This window comes from Alosa alosa, chromosome 4 (genome assembly GCF_017589495.1).
Source record: "Alosa alosa isolate M-15738 ecotype Scorff River chromosome 4, AALO_Geno_1.1, whole genome shotgun sequence".
NCBI classification, from domain to species: domain Eukaryota; kingdom Metazoa; phylum Chordata; class Actinopteri; order Clupeiformes; family Clupeidae; genus Alosa; species Alosa alosa.
In genome coordinates, this window is record NC_063192.1 from 21,492,239 (window position 1) to 21,507,238 (window position 15,000).

Here is a 15,000-nt window from a genome sequence, read left to right on the forward strand (position 1 = left end):
ATCTGGATTTGGTACACTGTGTGTGTTTTTTTTCTCTCGAGTGCAGTGTCAGAAGGGTTATCTGCGCTCTGACCCTGTCGTCATGACTACATGCTGATAGGCATCTGTATGCAGTGTATATGGAAGGTTTTTACTGTGCATTTGCCCTGAGCCTGCCCTGTGTGTATTAATCCAAAAGCCAGCTGGGGGACCTGTGCCTTACACGCATCCTTTCGCTTTCCATTATCTCTTTTCACAAAACATTACTTCTCTATCACACACACACACACACATGCATATATACACTCTCCCTCATTGCTCCTTCCCTCTCCCTTCAACTCTTTCTTTCCTTACTTCTCTCACTCTCTCGTTCTCTCCCTCCCTCCTCTCTCATTCTCTTTCTCTCTCTTTCTTCTCTTTCCCTCTCTCCTCTGCTTTCTCTCTCTCCCTCTCTCTCTCACTCTTTCTCTCTCTCTCTCTCCTTCACTTTCTCTCTCTCCCTCTCCCTCTCTCTCTCCCACACCGGATTAGTGTTGTGATTGTGATCTCTCATGGAGAGAATATCTCAATCTCCCCTTAATCCTAATGGCCTGCAGACTGTAATCCAGCTATTACAGTGCACGCGCGCACACACTCACACACTCACACACTCACACACACACACACACACACACACACACACACACACACACACACACACACACACACCAAAATATACACACATACGGAGCCCAGAATAGACAGACATTTCATTTGTGTGTTGTGTGTGATAATAGATTGGTTTAGTGGATTAGCGTTGCCCGAAGGGATTAGGTATTACACTTAAACACACATACAGTGACTCAGTGATAGCCAAACACACAAATGAAATTGTAAGGTCAGGACTGTGTTTGTCCTTTCATCTCCACAGGAGGGAGAGAGAGAGAGAGAGAGAGAGAGAGAGAGAGAGAGAGAGAGAGAGAGAGATATAAAGGGGAAAAAATAAAAGGGCTGAAATGAGAGAGTGAGAGACAGACAGACAGACAGACAGACAGACAGACAGAGAGAACTGCATTGAAACTTCAAACTTAAACACCCAACAACGCATGTAGAGCAGAATTAGGCCGTTACCCATTGGCTTTACCTATTCAAAAAAGATCCCTAAAATACTGGATGCACCTGAAATCTAGTCCTAAAAACACACTCCAGTTTGAGACATTTAAAACTCAGGAACTGAACCCAGAAAAGAGTCCTCTGTGCCAGCTGGTACTGAAGCTCACTAATTCAGTAACAAAAACTAATACACAATACGCTCAGACCAGTTGTACTTCCAAACTACAAATTTGTGTCAATAAAATCATCAAACAAGCAAGAGAAGATTATTTGGAACATTGGAGAAACCAAACTAAAAGCCAAAGTAGGATGACATTTTATCTAACCCTAAAAAGAGATTATAAGTTGGCAGAGTATCTCATCTCTGTCAGAGATGCAAACCAGAGGTAAATCCTGACCAAGTACAGGCTCAGTGACCACACCCTTGCAGTGGAAACTGGTTGGCATAGAAAGACCTGTATGCCAAAAGAAGAAAGAACATGTGCGTCACTGCCAGACAGGGAAAGTTGAGACAGAGGAGCACTTTCTTCTTTACTGTGAAAAGTATGAAGAATTAAGAAAACCCTTTTTTGATCAATTTAAAACCACCTACTGAAATTTCAAAGAGCTAAACAAAAATGAAAAAAATGGCCTCTCAGGAGAGGGTCCTTCAGCTGTGTGTGTGTATGTGTGTGTGGGGGATATTGTATTGTTTTTTTTGTTTTGTTTTTTTTGTCCTCCTCCTCCTTTTGTCCTTTGAATTTGAGTAGTAGCCTTTGAGTGTCCTCTCTGGGAGGCAGATAATCATCAGGGATGCTGAACAGAGTTTGTGTCTTGTGTAACAGCGCGACTGCAGTGGGTAAACTCTGGGTGTTCTCCCCACTTCATATTATCATTACACTATATTTATATATTAGTAATGACTTGCACATATATTCAACAGGCAAGTTGATAATTGTGTAATGAGTTCGAAGGTATTGTACAGTATATTGGCTAGCATTTATCAACAAAATATGAACTATAATGAATACTGTACAATGACCTACATAAATCAGTATTATGAATTTATGAAAAATGAGAAATTTTAAGAAGAAAACTTTTGCTGTGTCTGTGTGTGTCTCCTCAGGAGACATCCTGGTTGACATCAATTATTCTTATGAACATTAACATTATATTATATCATTATTATTTAACATCATTATTTATAAAATAAGAAATTGAAAAAAGGTAAGATCTTGAATATTGCTGTTAATTTGTGTGTGTGTGTGTCTGTGCCTGTTTCCTCAGCGGACATCCTGGTGTACATCAATGACGTGTGTGTGCTGGGCTCGTCCCATAAGGAGGCTGTGGCGATGCTGAAGACCATCCCCACTGGCCACAGCGTGGACGTGGTGGTGCGCAGGGGATACCCCATGCTCTACGACCCCGACGGCTGCCCCAAGCAGCCCCTGCCCGTCCTGCCGGGTCCCCCGCCCCTCTCGTCCGGCCCCACCACCACCCAGCCCCAGCCCCTGCCCCTGCCCCACCTGCACCTCAATGGTGTGCTCCCGCACCACGAGCGCACCTACACGGGCATCCACGCCCGCAGGATGGCACGGCTGAGCCTGGACGCCAACGGCAACAACGCCTCGCCGATGTCCTCGCCGCCCCGTGGGCCGCTGTCCTACGCGTCCTACTCCAACGTGGGGCCGGGCTTCCGCCCACGCTCGTCCAGAGGGCTCCATCACCACCTGCACTACGCCCAGGACAACCTGGCCAGTCAGAGCGACAGCGAGGTTGTGTCCGCCATCGGCTCCCACAGGTAACCAATCGCCCAAACTTTCCTTTTCTTTTTAAGCATATTTTTTGGGCTTTTTGCCTTTATTGGGACAGGACAGTGAAAATACTGACAGGAAGTGAGGGGAGAGAGATGGGGTGGGATCTGGAAATGACTGTAGGCACTTGGACCCAAGTGTGGTATGGGCACTGTAGCCAGCCCCCCCCCCCCCATCTATGAGTATGAGTGCAGTCCACCAGCAGATGCTCTATTTGGATGCTTAGATATATAAAAAACTGTAAGTCCAACTGAGGCCATCTTTGTTGTTCAAACATTTCTATCACTTTGGGAGCTAATGAGGCAAAGCTGAAGCATGTTTGGAAGTTCCAGCCGTTTTCACAACATCCTGATTGTGATGCATGGCTTCGATACACACACTCAGCTCCTTCTCTGCTTTTGGGATGCTACAGAGGGCTATTGATCCCCCTCTCTTTCTCTCTCTCTCTCTCTCTCTCTCTCTCTCTATCTCTCTCTCTTTCTCCCTCTCTCTCGCTCTCCTGCTCTCTATTGTGGTCACGCAGTACCTGAGAGTACACTGCTTTTACAGAGATAACACAAACATAGCACTCCAAGCCTCAGGAGATACAGACAGAACCACACACAAACAAGAGATATGCTCACGGTAGACGGGTGAAGAAGTACATGCACTACTTAAATGACGCAGCATCAGTAATGCTGTACTGGGACATAGATACAGTACATGCACAAAGTGCATTACTAGACATAATTATAAATGACAAATACAGTCTCTTTCTCTCTTTTCTCTCTGTTTCTTTCTCTCTTACTTTTTCCTTCTTTCGTGCTTTCTCTCTACCACTCTCTTACTTTTCTCTTACTCTTACTCGTCTTTCTGACTGTCTGTCTATAACTCTCTTTTTTTATCTCTTCCTCTCTCACTCTCACCCTTCTCTCTCTTTCTTTCTCTCTCTCTGCCTCGCTCTCTTTATCCATATCTCTTTCTTTCTCTCTCTCTCTCTCTCTCCCTCTCTCTTTCTCTCTTTCTCTCTATCCCTTACTCCCAGGGCCTCACTCATCCGTAACCACAACAACAACTCCCTCTGCGCTCCCAGCCCTCTGCGCCTTCACTCGGCCAAGTCGTCTGAGAGTGACCTCTCCACTTACGCCCCGGTCCTCCCCATCTCCCACCTGCCCCTCCCGCAGCCCGAGGTGGGCCTCCCCGTCCCTCCTCCCATGGGCACCTCCTCGCTCACCTCCTCCCCAGTGCGGAGGCCCAGCAGCAGCGGCAGCTTCCACCGGCCCAAACCGCACCACGCTCTCCTCACGCCTCCAACCCCTGCCCGGGGACTCGCCTCTGACCCCCTGGGCTCCGCCGGAGGGGGGTCGCCCCACTTTGGCTTCAACGGTGTAGGGGCCAGCGGTAGCAGCGCCGGGGGGAGCCCCAACAGCAGCATCCCATCCCCAGGAGCCATGAGCAGTGGGGGCAGTGGCGGTGGGAGTGGGGGTGGGGGCAGATTGGGGCTGGACCTGGGGTTGGTCGGGGGGGAGCTGGTCCCGGTGGCTCTGGGGCAGCAGAGTGAGGCGGGGGAAGGACTGGGGTTCAGCGTGACGGCGGGGGGGCAAGGGGGGCGTCTGGCCGTGGTCAAGATGGTGTTGGACCGCCGGCAGTGTGCTGGGCTCCAGCCGGGAGACGCCATCGTCAAGATCAACGGCGCCGATGTGCAGAGCCTCAGCTTCGCTCAGGTGCGTGTGTGTGTGTTTGTGAGTGTGTGAGATGAGGTAAGAAAGTATGAGAGAGAGAGTGAGTGTCTGTGTGTGTGTGTGTGTGTGTGTGTGTGTGTATGTGTGAGTGTTTGTTTGTGTGGGTGTGTGTGTCTGTATGTATGTGTGTCTCATATGGATACACGTGAAACTGCTTTAACAACAGTATGACTCTTTGTAACCAACCCAAGATGAATTTCTGGACTCAGGAACAGCCCGACCATTGTGCCAAGACATCCAGTGTAGAATAATCTCAGCGATGATGTTTTCAGGGTTCCCACGGGTCATGGAATTTCTGGAATATCATGGAATTTTAGAAAATCTATTCCAGACATGGAAAGTCAGGGAATTTGTTTTGTTGGATTTTGTTGTAGCAGTTTAACATTTTCTTGCCAAAGTACTAATACAAAAATATTTCTATGCAGAATTTGTGTATATCTGCTTATTAGCTTTACTGCTTGCTTGAGTAGCCCAACTGAGTTTATTCAATGCCTATTTATTCATCTCCTGCTCTAAAAAAGTATAAGATTCTTGACCGCTACACGGGTGCTCTGAAATCATTGGTCGCTATATTATACTATTCATTAGTAAGTCATGGAAATTCATTTTTTTGTCAGGGAAAGTCAGGGAAAAGTCATGGAATTTTACATTTGACTTAGAGTGGGAACCCTGTGTTTTAAAATGTGTGTGTGTGTGTGTGTGTGTGTGTGTGTGTGTGTGTGTGTGTGTGTGTGTGTGTGTGTGTGTGTGTGTGTGATAATTTGTAAAAGCTAATTTTTATTGGAGGTGTAATTAAAGTGATGAAAGTTTCAAGTGATGGCTGCCTTCCAGGAAACAAAAGCGGAGGTAGGGGATTCCAGTAATACCTCTTCCTTGTGACAGGAAAGCTTGAAGGATTAAAATGATCTATTTTCTAGATTCATAGGATCCTATGACAGCACAATATTTCACCAAAACACACCAGTTAGAATGCCAGCAAGACCAGTGTCAGCTGTGCTGTCTGTTGTTGGCAAGGTTTTAGGGGCTAGCTCGCTAGTTTGTGAGCAAAATGCTAACCACTGTTTTACACAATCTCTTCTATAGGTCCAGAGGGTCCTACAAGAGCACACCAAAAGAGGAGAAGTCGTTCTACTGGTTTACAGAGGAGGTGAATTTGTAGTCTTGGCAAGTCAGGAAATACATACTGGATGGAGATCAATGTCTTTTCTTAAGCTGTGCCCTGTGAAACTGTACTTTTTGAAAAAGTCTTGAGGGTGACTGTTTTAGAAAGTAAATGGACATTTGTTGGTCTGTGGGCTGCTTTGTCCACTGTAGATGTAATGTTGTGAAATATGTAAATGTTTCTCCTTTCCTCACACTCCTCCTTCACTACTCTTTTTCTCTTTATCCTCCTCCTCTTTCTCAGGTTCCATATACTCCTCTGTTTCTCCAGCCTCCATACGTAGGCACCGACCCCCCTCCCCCCCACCTCTCCCGCGACCCCCAGGCCCCGCAGATGGACTCTGTGGTGCCCCGCACCTCTATGACCCCTCCCCCTCCCGCGCTGGTGCGCTCCTCATTGGTGCAGAGCACCAGCTTCCTGGACTCAGTGCCTGTCACTCTCACCATGGAGCCTCGTGATTGGATGAGCGCAGATGAGGCGGGCAGCCCGCGGCCCAGCTCGCGACGGAGGGAGGAACGGGAGAAGCTGCGGGCGGCAGCGGTCACTCCGCCCGTTCCCCCAGCAACCCCGCGCGGCTACGAGGTGGAGCTGAAACGACGGCCGGGCGAAGGGTTTGGATTTGTCATCGCCTCGCAGGACGTGGAGAACGGCCGAGGTGAGGCGATGATGGATAGTGTGGAGGATGGAGGGTAGATGATGTCATTTCCTCTAGAGGCTGGTGTCCTCTGTCCTCTCCTCTGACACATTGTTCCCCATACCGGAATGGACAGCTGTTTGGCACACACACACGTGCACACACACAGACACATACACACACACACACATACATACACACACGCAATCTCTCTCTCTCTCACACACACACACATGCACACACACACACACACAACATCTCTCTATCACACATACACACACACACACACACACACACACACAATCTCTCTCTCTTTCTCTCATCTACCCGGCTTTTACCTTGCCAAGCGTTTTTCGGAGCTCGTAAAGGCATATAGAGGGGGGGCAGTGGGCTGCTGGAGGAGGGGAGATGAGTTTTTAGAGGGCTGGACCCCAGCCACAGCAGGCTGCTTGGCACAACTGCAGCAGGCAGGCGGGCTTCAGCGCTCCAGAGTCAGTGGAGCCTTTTAGTCAAAGTCAAAGTCAAAGTCAAAGTCAGCTTTATTGTCAATTTCTTCACATGTTCCAGACATACAAAGAGATCGAAATTACGTTTCTCACTATCCCACGGTGAAGACAAGACATATTTGACCAATTTTAAGTCCACAGACAAACATAACATTCAAGTAAACAAAAAAGTAAGTAAATAAGTAAATAAGAGGGCACATATAGTAATAATGAAAAAATAAGAGCAGCAAAATTTTGTTGAAATTGTGCATAGACAGTCAATAAAATACTAGTGCAAATACTGTAAAATACTATAAAATACTGTTTGACCTAAGTAATAAAGAAAGTGGCATAGTGGTGCAAGTTATGTAAGAGCAGCAGAAGTGTTGTGTTTTCAGGACAACAACACCAAGTTGTAAAGTGTACAAGTGTGCAAGTGTTCAAGTGTGCAGGTGGAGTAGTGCAGGCGGCCATTGTGGGTCCAATGTCCAGGATGTTATGTAGCTGAGGGTGGAGGGGAGAGGAGGGAGAGAGTTCAGCATCCTTACAGCTTGGTGTATGAAGCTGTTAGTGAGTCTGGTAGTCTTGGGGAGCGCAGGCTTCTGTACCTCTTCCCAGAGGGCAGTAGATCAAACAGATTGTGAGCGGGGTGACTTGCATCACTCACAATTTTGGTCGCCTTGCGGGTGAGGTGGGTGGTGTAAATGTCCTTCAGGAGGGGAGTGAAGCACCAATGATCCTTCCAGCTGTGTTCACTATGCTGCAGGGCTTTCCTGTTGTATTCAGTGCAGCTTCCGCCCCACACAGCGATACAGCTGGAGAGGATGCTCTCAATGGTGCCTCGGTAGAATGTGGTCATGATGGCTGGTGGAGCACTTGCTCGCCTGAGTTTTCACAGGAAGTACAGGCGGCTGAGCTCTCTTCGCCAGTGATGCAGTGTTGGTGGTCCAGGAGAGGTCTTCACTGATGTGCACCCCCAGGAATTTGGTGCTGCTCGCTCTCTCCACCACAGCACCGTCGATGGTCAGTGGCAGGTGTTGGGTGTGACCTCTCCGGAAGTCAACAACAATCTCTTTGGTCTTGCTGACGCTCAGCAGGAGGTTGTTGTCCCTGCACCACGTGGTCAGATGGTCGACCTCCAACCTGTATTGAGTCTCGTCAAGCCCTTGGTGATGAGACCCACCAGAGTTGTGTCGTCAGCAAATTTCACTATGTGATTGTTGCTGTAGGTTGCAGTGCAGTCATCGTCAGCAGGGGGTGAAGAGCAGCGGACTGAGCACGCCAGCCTTGGGGGCCCCTGTGCTCAGTGTGATGCTGCTTGAGGTATTGTTGCCAACACGCACTACTTGGGGCCTCTGACAGAGGAAGTCCAGTAGCCAGTTGCAGAGGTAGGTACTGAGTCCTAGTTTGTCAAGTTTGCAGATGAGTTGTTGTGGTATTATGGTGTTGAATGCAGAACTGAAGTCTATAAACAGCAATCTCACATATGAGTCTCTTTTTTCCAGGTGGGTGAGGGCTGGGTGGAGGGCAGAGCAGATTGCATCCTCTGTAGACCGCTTGGCTCGGTATGCAAACTGGAAGGGGTCCAGGGTGGGGGGGAGATTTTTAGTCGGAGCCTCAGTGCTATCTTCACGCCACGGCTCTGCAGGTTTTTAATAACGCTGGTTTCTTGATCAGTACATGAGGCAAACTGCTGTGAGAAAAAAATCTACTAAGTTCCTTTTTTGTCCCAGCAGTATCGCTCATCTGAAGTGCCAGAGCGCCAGGGTGGAGTAGTTCTAAAAACTGAGCTGTGTTGTAGTGTAGTGTTCAGGATATGAGTGCTGAAGATTTGCATGGTTTCATGGTATCTAGTTTTTATACAGTATGTTATGGCTTTCTAGACCCTTCTCCCTTCCCCTCACCCTCAGCCATGTCTTTTAAGTGTATTTCTACAGCTCTAACAATGAATATTGTCTCAAGGAACTGCATAGGGCTTGACCTGACCTTAGCACTATGAGTAAACACATCCGTGAGTAAACACATCAACAGCTAATGGTCAGTCTAACCTCATTACTATAAATAAAACCCTCTCCAGAGGGCGTTGACTCGGACAGGATAAAGGCGTAAATAAATACTACAGTATATAAATAAACAAATAAACAATAAACAGCTCTGTTGTAGCCCGCATTCTAATATGACAAACCCCGCTGAGTTCTGTGATGGTCACTGTGCCCTGGGCTTTGCGTATCATCGTCAGACTTCACAGAACGTGACTGTTCTAAAGAGATCACACACATGAAGGGACACTTCAGAACAGATGCTTTCGGTGACTACATTTCCCATGATTCACTCTGACTAAGTCCCCATGATGCCCCACTTTGCTGAGCTCCCATAATGAACCTTCCCTACTCAGTGCACAGATTGCTTAACCTTGGTGCAAAGCCATGTTCAACTTAATCGACTTGAAAATGCTAGCATCGTTAACCCCTTGACACATACTCATAATTATATGAATCTCTTGTAATGCTGCAGATCTCTGTGACAGAATTCGTTAGGAGCATTTTCAGTGAATGAGGTTATGCATTATTCATGGTGACCCCCCCTTAGATGTGTGAGAACCTCTGGTCGACCTCTATAATGCTTGCACAAATTACATACCGCTATGGACCCTTTCAACAAGGTAAACAAAAACAATGCTTGAACGTTCTATTTGGGCCCCAATCTACTTCCTCTGCATTAAGATAACATATGGAATGTTAAAAAGGAAGTCTTGTGAGGCCAACTATGATGCTGATAATGGAACTCTCTTGAAAGGGTCCATATCAGAAGTTGTGTTTTTATTCTTTTATTCTTTTGCACAGAACACCACATACATGTAGCATTATTTGCAGTTGTTGTGTCAGAGAACCTGCAGTGAAGTGTAATCTGTTTCCCCTTCTGGAATGTAGGCTACATAGGCTACTACTGGCCAAATCCTACTGGCCAAATCCTCTCCAATTGTTAGAATTGGACTCTGGGCGTTTGGGAACAGCTGAGGGAGGAGGCTACTTGAAACTGTGAGTTTCGGTCGGTGTGAGCGAGCGGACTTTCAGTTGACAGTAATTAACACCCTTTTGAACAATCTAAGCTGTGCGAACGTCAGAGGGCGGGATCAGACGTGACTAGCTCCTTATAATATCGGAGCACCTCTCAGGTAATCAGACAACAACTGCAGTGAGTTGGGAGAGAAAAGCAAGAACACATAGGCTACTACTGGCCAAATCCTCTCCAATTGTTAGAATTGGACTCTGGGCGCTTGGGAACAGCTGAGGGAGGAGGCTACTTGAAACTGTGAGTTTCGGGTCGGTGTGAGCGAGCGGACTTTCAGTTGACAGTAATTAACACCCTTTTGAACAATCTAAGCTGTGCGAACGTCAGAGGGCGGGATCAGACGTGACTAGCTCCTTATAATATCGGAGCACCTCTCAGGTAATCAGACAACAACTGCAGTGAGTTGGGAGAGAGAAAGCAAGAACACATAGGCTACTACTGGCCAAATCCTCTCCAATTGTTAGAATTGGACTCTGGGCGTTTGGGAACAGCTGAGGGAGGAGGCTACTTGAAACTGTGAGTTTCGGGTCGGTGTGAGCGCAGCGGACTTTCAGTTGACAGTAATTAACACCCTTTTGAACAATCTAAGCTGTCGCGAGCGTCAGAGGGCGGGATCAGGCGTGACTAGCTCCTTATAATATCGAGCACCTCTCAGGTAATCAGACAACAACTGCAGTGAGTTGGGAGAGAGAAAGCAAGAACACATAGGCTACTACTGGCCAAATCCTCTCCAATTGTTAGAATTGGACTCTGGGCGTTTGGGAACAGCTGAGGGAGGAGGCTACTTGAAACTGTGAGTTTCGGGTCGGTGTGGAGCGAAATGGACTTTCAGTTGACAGTAATTAACACCCTTTGAACAATCTAAGCTGTACTACTGAACGTCAGAGGGCGGCCCACGCTGATGCATCATTAGTGAGACAGGAGGACAGCTGCATGCAATGCCTAGCAGAATAAAAATAGTGGCTGCTGCTGAAGCGGCAGCATAAGCGGCAGCCCTCGTTTCAGCCAGCCGCGTTTAAGACGGACACGGTCAAGACAAGCAAGTTGACCTGTGCAAGTTCACCGAGCACAGGCACCGACAAAGGCAAAATGTGCCGTTCCACCATATCTGTTATCACCGGCCATTGCAGAAAACGGCATCATGCCAAAAGGGGCAGAAATGTCAAAGGGGCAGAAATCCCTTCACCTCCAGGAACTTAAACGGTCCTCACCGACAGAAACCTCCTTCTCCATGGGCTTGTGGAACTGTCAATCCGCAGTCAACAAAACCGACTTCATAGCTGGCTATGCCAACCACCTTTCATTGGAACTCCTTGCTCTCACTGAGACTTGGATCAAACCAGAGAACACTGCCACCCGGCTGCACTCTCCACTAACCTTACACTATCCCACACCCCGCCTATCTGGGCGAGGGAGGCGGGACGGGCCTGCTGATCTCCAACAAATGGAAATTCACCCCGCTACTGCCTTCAAACAAATATGTCTCATTCGAATTCCATGCCATCACAGTGATGCCCCAGCAAAACTCTACGTGCTGGTCATCTACCGCCCTCAGGCCAACTAGGCGACTTTATTCTCCATCCTCCATCCCTGAGCATGACTGTCCGCTTCTTGTTCTCGGGGATATGAACATCCACTTAGATGCCCCAGGCTCAACGGACTTTTGGCCCTGGTCCACTCCTTTGACCTCGAACTGGTTCAAAGCCCACCCGACTCACAAAGCTGGCAAAGAGCTTGACTTGATCTTCACTCGGAACTGCAGCACAGACACCCTCATGGTGGCGCCTCTCCATCTTTTCTGACCACTTCTTCATCCAGTTCAGCGTCAGCCTGTCAGAACAGCCTCCGGCTCCTCAGCCCGATGGTCACGTTCGCTGCAACATCCGAACCTGTCTCCAACGCACTTCTCCTCTATGGTTGCCTCCGGTCTACCTCCACTCAACTCCTTCTCCTCTCTGGAGGTTAATGAAGCCACTGACTCGCTCTGCTCCACACTGACCTGCGTGTCTGGGCGAGCTGTGCCCTCTTACCACAAGGCCAGCTCGATCCAAACATTCTCATCCATGGCTAAATGATACCCTCCGATCGCTGGCGCACCAAACTCAGAGCAGCGGAGAGGAAATGGCACAAATCCAAACTAGCTGGCGACCTCAAAACTACCAGACACTCCTGACCTCCTTCTCAGCCAGCATCACTGCTGCTAAGACTGCTTTCTACCATGACAAAATCAACAGCGCTACAGACCTTTCGAAAACTTTTCTCAACCTTCAAATCGCTACTCAACCCTCAGCTGCCTCCTCCTCCATCCAGCCTTACTGCAGATACCCTCGCCTCATTTTTTACAAACAAAGTGGCGGCAATCAGCAGTCAATTCTCTACATGCCCACTCAAGCGCATCTGACTCAGATACCGCCTCCTACAACCTCTAGGGACTGCTGGAACATCTTTTTCAGCATTCACGCCTCTCTCCGAGTGAAGTGTCCAGACTCCTGACATGCAGCCGTCCTACCACATGCTCGCTGGACCCTATACCTACGAGCCTACTTCAGTCCATCAGCCCGACCATCACTCCAGCTATCACACATGTGATCAATGCCTCGCTAACCTCCGGCACATTTCCAACAGCGTTCAAAGTGGCCGGGTAACACCATTACTTAAGAAAGCTTCTCTCAACCCTGCTCAGAGTCGAGAACTACCGCCCTGTCTCACTACTGCCTTTCCTATCCAAAGGCATTGAGCGAGCAGTCTCCAAACAGGTCTCTGACTTCCTTTCACAGAACAACCTTCTGGATCCAAATCAGTCTGGGTTCAAAGCGGCCACTCTACGAAACGGCTCTGCTGTCTGTAACAGAAGCCTTAAAGAATCCAGGGCGACCGCTTCGGTCATCAGTACTCATTCTGCTTGACTTATCGGCTGCCTTTGACCGCGGTTAATCGCCGTATCCTTCTCTCTATACTGCGCTGACATGGGAATCTCCCGTTCTGCTCTCTCCTGGTTTGAATCCTACCTCACAGGACGCCTTCGTTTAGCATTATCATGGCTTGGTCAGCTATCCGCACCTCACCATCTCACCACAGGGGTCCCCAGGGCTCAGTGCTGGGCCCCTCCTCTTTGCTATCTACACCACCTCCTTGGGACAGATTATCCGTTCGCCGCGGCTTCTCCATACCACTGCTATGCAGGCGACACACAACTCTATCTGTCCTTTCCACCTGACGACCCCTGGTTTCAGCACGGATCTCAGATTGCCTTTCAGACATAGCTACATGGATGAAGGCACACCACCTCCAGCTGAACCTCTCAAAGACTGAACTGCTGGTCATCCCAGCTAAACCTACCATACACCCGCGACATCAACATCAAATTTGACTCCCTGTCTGTTTCACCGACCAGGACTGCAAGAAATCTAGGAGTTGTTCTCGACAACCAACTAAACTTCTCAGATCATGTTGCCTCAGTTGCCCGGTCATGCCGTTTAGCACTCTACAACATCACGGAAAATCAGGACTTACTTGACTCAAGATGCTACCCAACTTCTGGTTCAGGCAATAGTCATCCCGCGACTCGACTACTGCAATGCCCTCCTGACAGGTCTCCCAGCCTGCGCCAGTGAAACCACTTCAGATGATCCAGAACGCGGGCGCCTGGTCTACAACCAACCCAAAGGGCACATGTTACCCGCTGCTCATCCAGCTACACTGGCTACCTATGGCGGCCCGCATCAAATTCAAGTCTCTAACGGCTTGCCTACAAAGTAGTCTCGGTTCTGCTCCCACCTACTTGAATGCCCTCATACAGACTTACACTACCTCCAGACGCTGCGGCTCCTCTGACGAGCGGCGTCTAGCTCTACCACCCGATGCGCTCAAACCAATCCAAACTTTTTCTCATCTGTTGTTCCTCGTTGGTGGAACACACTGCCAGTTCCTACAAGGGCAGGGACATCCTTTTCCACTTTCAAAAAACTCCTGAAGACCCAGCTCTTTAGAGAACATCTACTCTCATAGCAACACTTACAACAAGTCTTACTGATCCTAGCACTCACCAGCCGTTTTAAATTGACAAGTAACTGCTAAAAACAGCACTCACCGGCCTTTGCTTATTCTTACTGTACTCTAATGTTTTTTAAACTGTCCTAAAATTGTGAGAATTGTTCTAAAACTTACTGTTTACCATGTTGTTAGTAAACTTTGGTTAAAAAGCGTCAGCCAAATGTAATGTAATGTAATGTAATGTTCACTTGATTCTATGCGAGTAGTACTTATACTGTAGTACTTATTGCTGCACTAACATGCCCTTGTTGCACTGTACCTTTATTGTTTCCCTTTTTTTGTAAGTCGCTTTGGAGAAAAGCATCAGCTTAACGACTAAATGTAAATGTAAATTTAAATCTAAACTGATTCAATGGTGCTTGGTGCTTCATAACGGATGCTTGGTGCTTCATAACGGATGGCCATTACATGCTTAAATGACAGTTAAGAGCCTGCTTTGCCAGGTTGTTAGACAGTCCATTGCATCTCAGCTGGACCAATGCTGGCCTGCTGTCTTTGCTCACATCAGAGCTAACCCTGCAGTGTGTATGGGCCAAGTGCAGCCCTCATCTGGGCCAGATCAGGGCCCGAACCATGCCACACTGGGCCCTTATCTCTGGAACATCATGTGGAGTCAGCTGCTTTTGGCTACACTAAACACTCAGGCAGGGCAACAGTATGTATGTTTGTGTATCGGTGTGAAGGGTGGATGGTGTGTGTGTGTGTGTGTGTGTGTTTGGTTGTATAAGTGTGTGTGTGTGTGTGTATGAGAGAGAAAAGGGTGGATGTTGTGTGTGTGTGTGTGTGTGTGTGTGTGTGTGTATTTATGTGTGTGTTTGGTTGTGTGTGTGTGTGTGTGTGTGTGTGTGTGTGTGTGCCCCCCCCCTCCTGCACCTAAGCCCCAGCTGACCTGATTTAGCACTGCGTTCCTCTGCTTTTTTAATGAGGCCAGCATGTCACCAAACACTCGGCAACAACTGGGGTGTCTATGGCGACCGCTTCGTCCCCACGGTGACAGGTCCACTCAATC

At 48.3% G+C, this 15,000-nt stretch overlaps 1 protein-coding gene across 1 annotated transcript in view; it reads left to right on the forward strand.

Moving 5' to 3' along the window:
• LOC125293016 (membrane-associated guanylate kinase, WW and PDZ domain-containing protein 3) overlaps positions 1-15,000 on the forward strand; it is a 71,873-nt gene that overhangs the window by 35,924 nt on the left and 20,949 nt on the right. Inside the window, 6 exon segments of the mRNA XM_048240622.1 lie at positions 2,338-2,851; positions 3,889-4,567; positions 5,669-5,732; positions 5,991-6,087; positions 6,089-6,402; positions 14,923-15,000. The exon segment at positions 14,923-15,000 is cut by the window's right edge and continues 68 nt beyond it. Of these exon segments, the coding sequence (XP_048096579.1) occupies positions 2,338-2,851; positions 3,889-4,567; positions 5,669-5,732; positions 5,991-6,087; positions 6,089-6,402; positions 14,923-15,000 (1,746 nt within the window).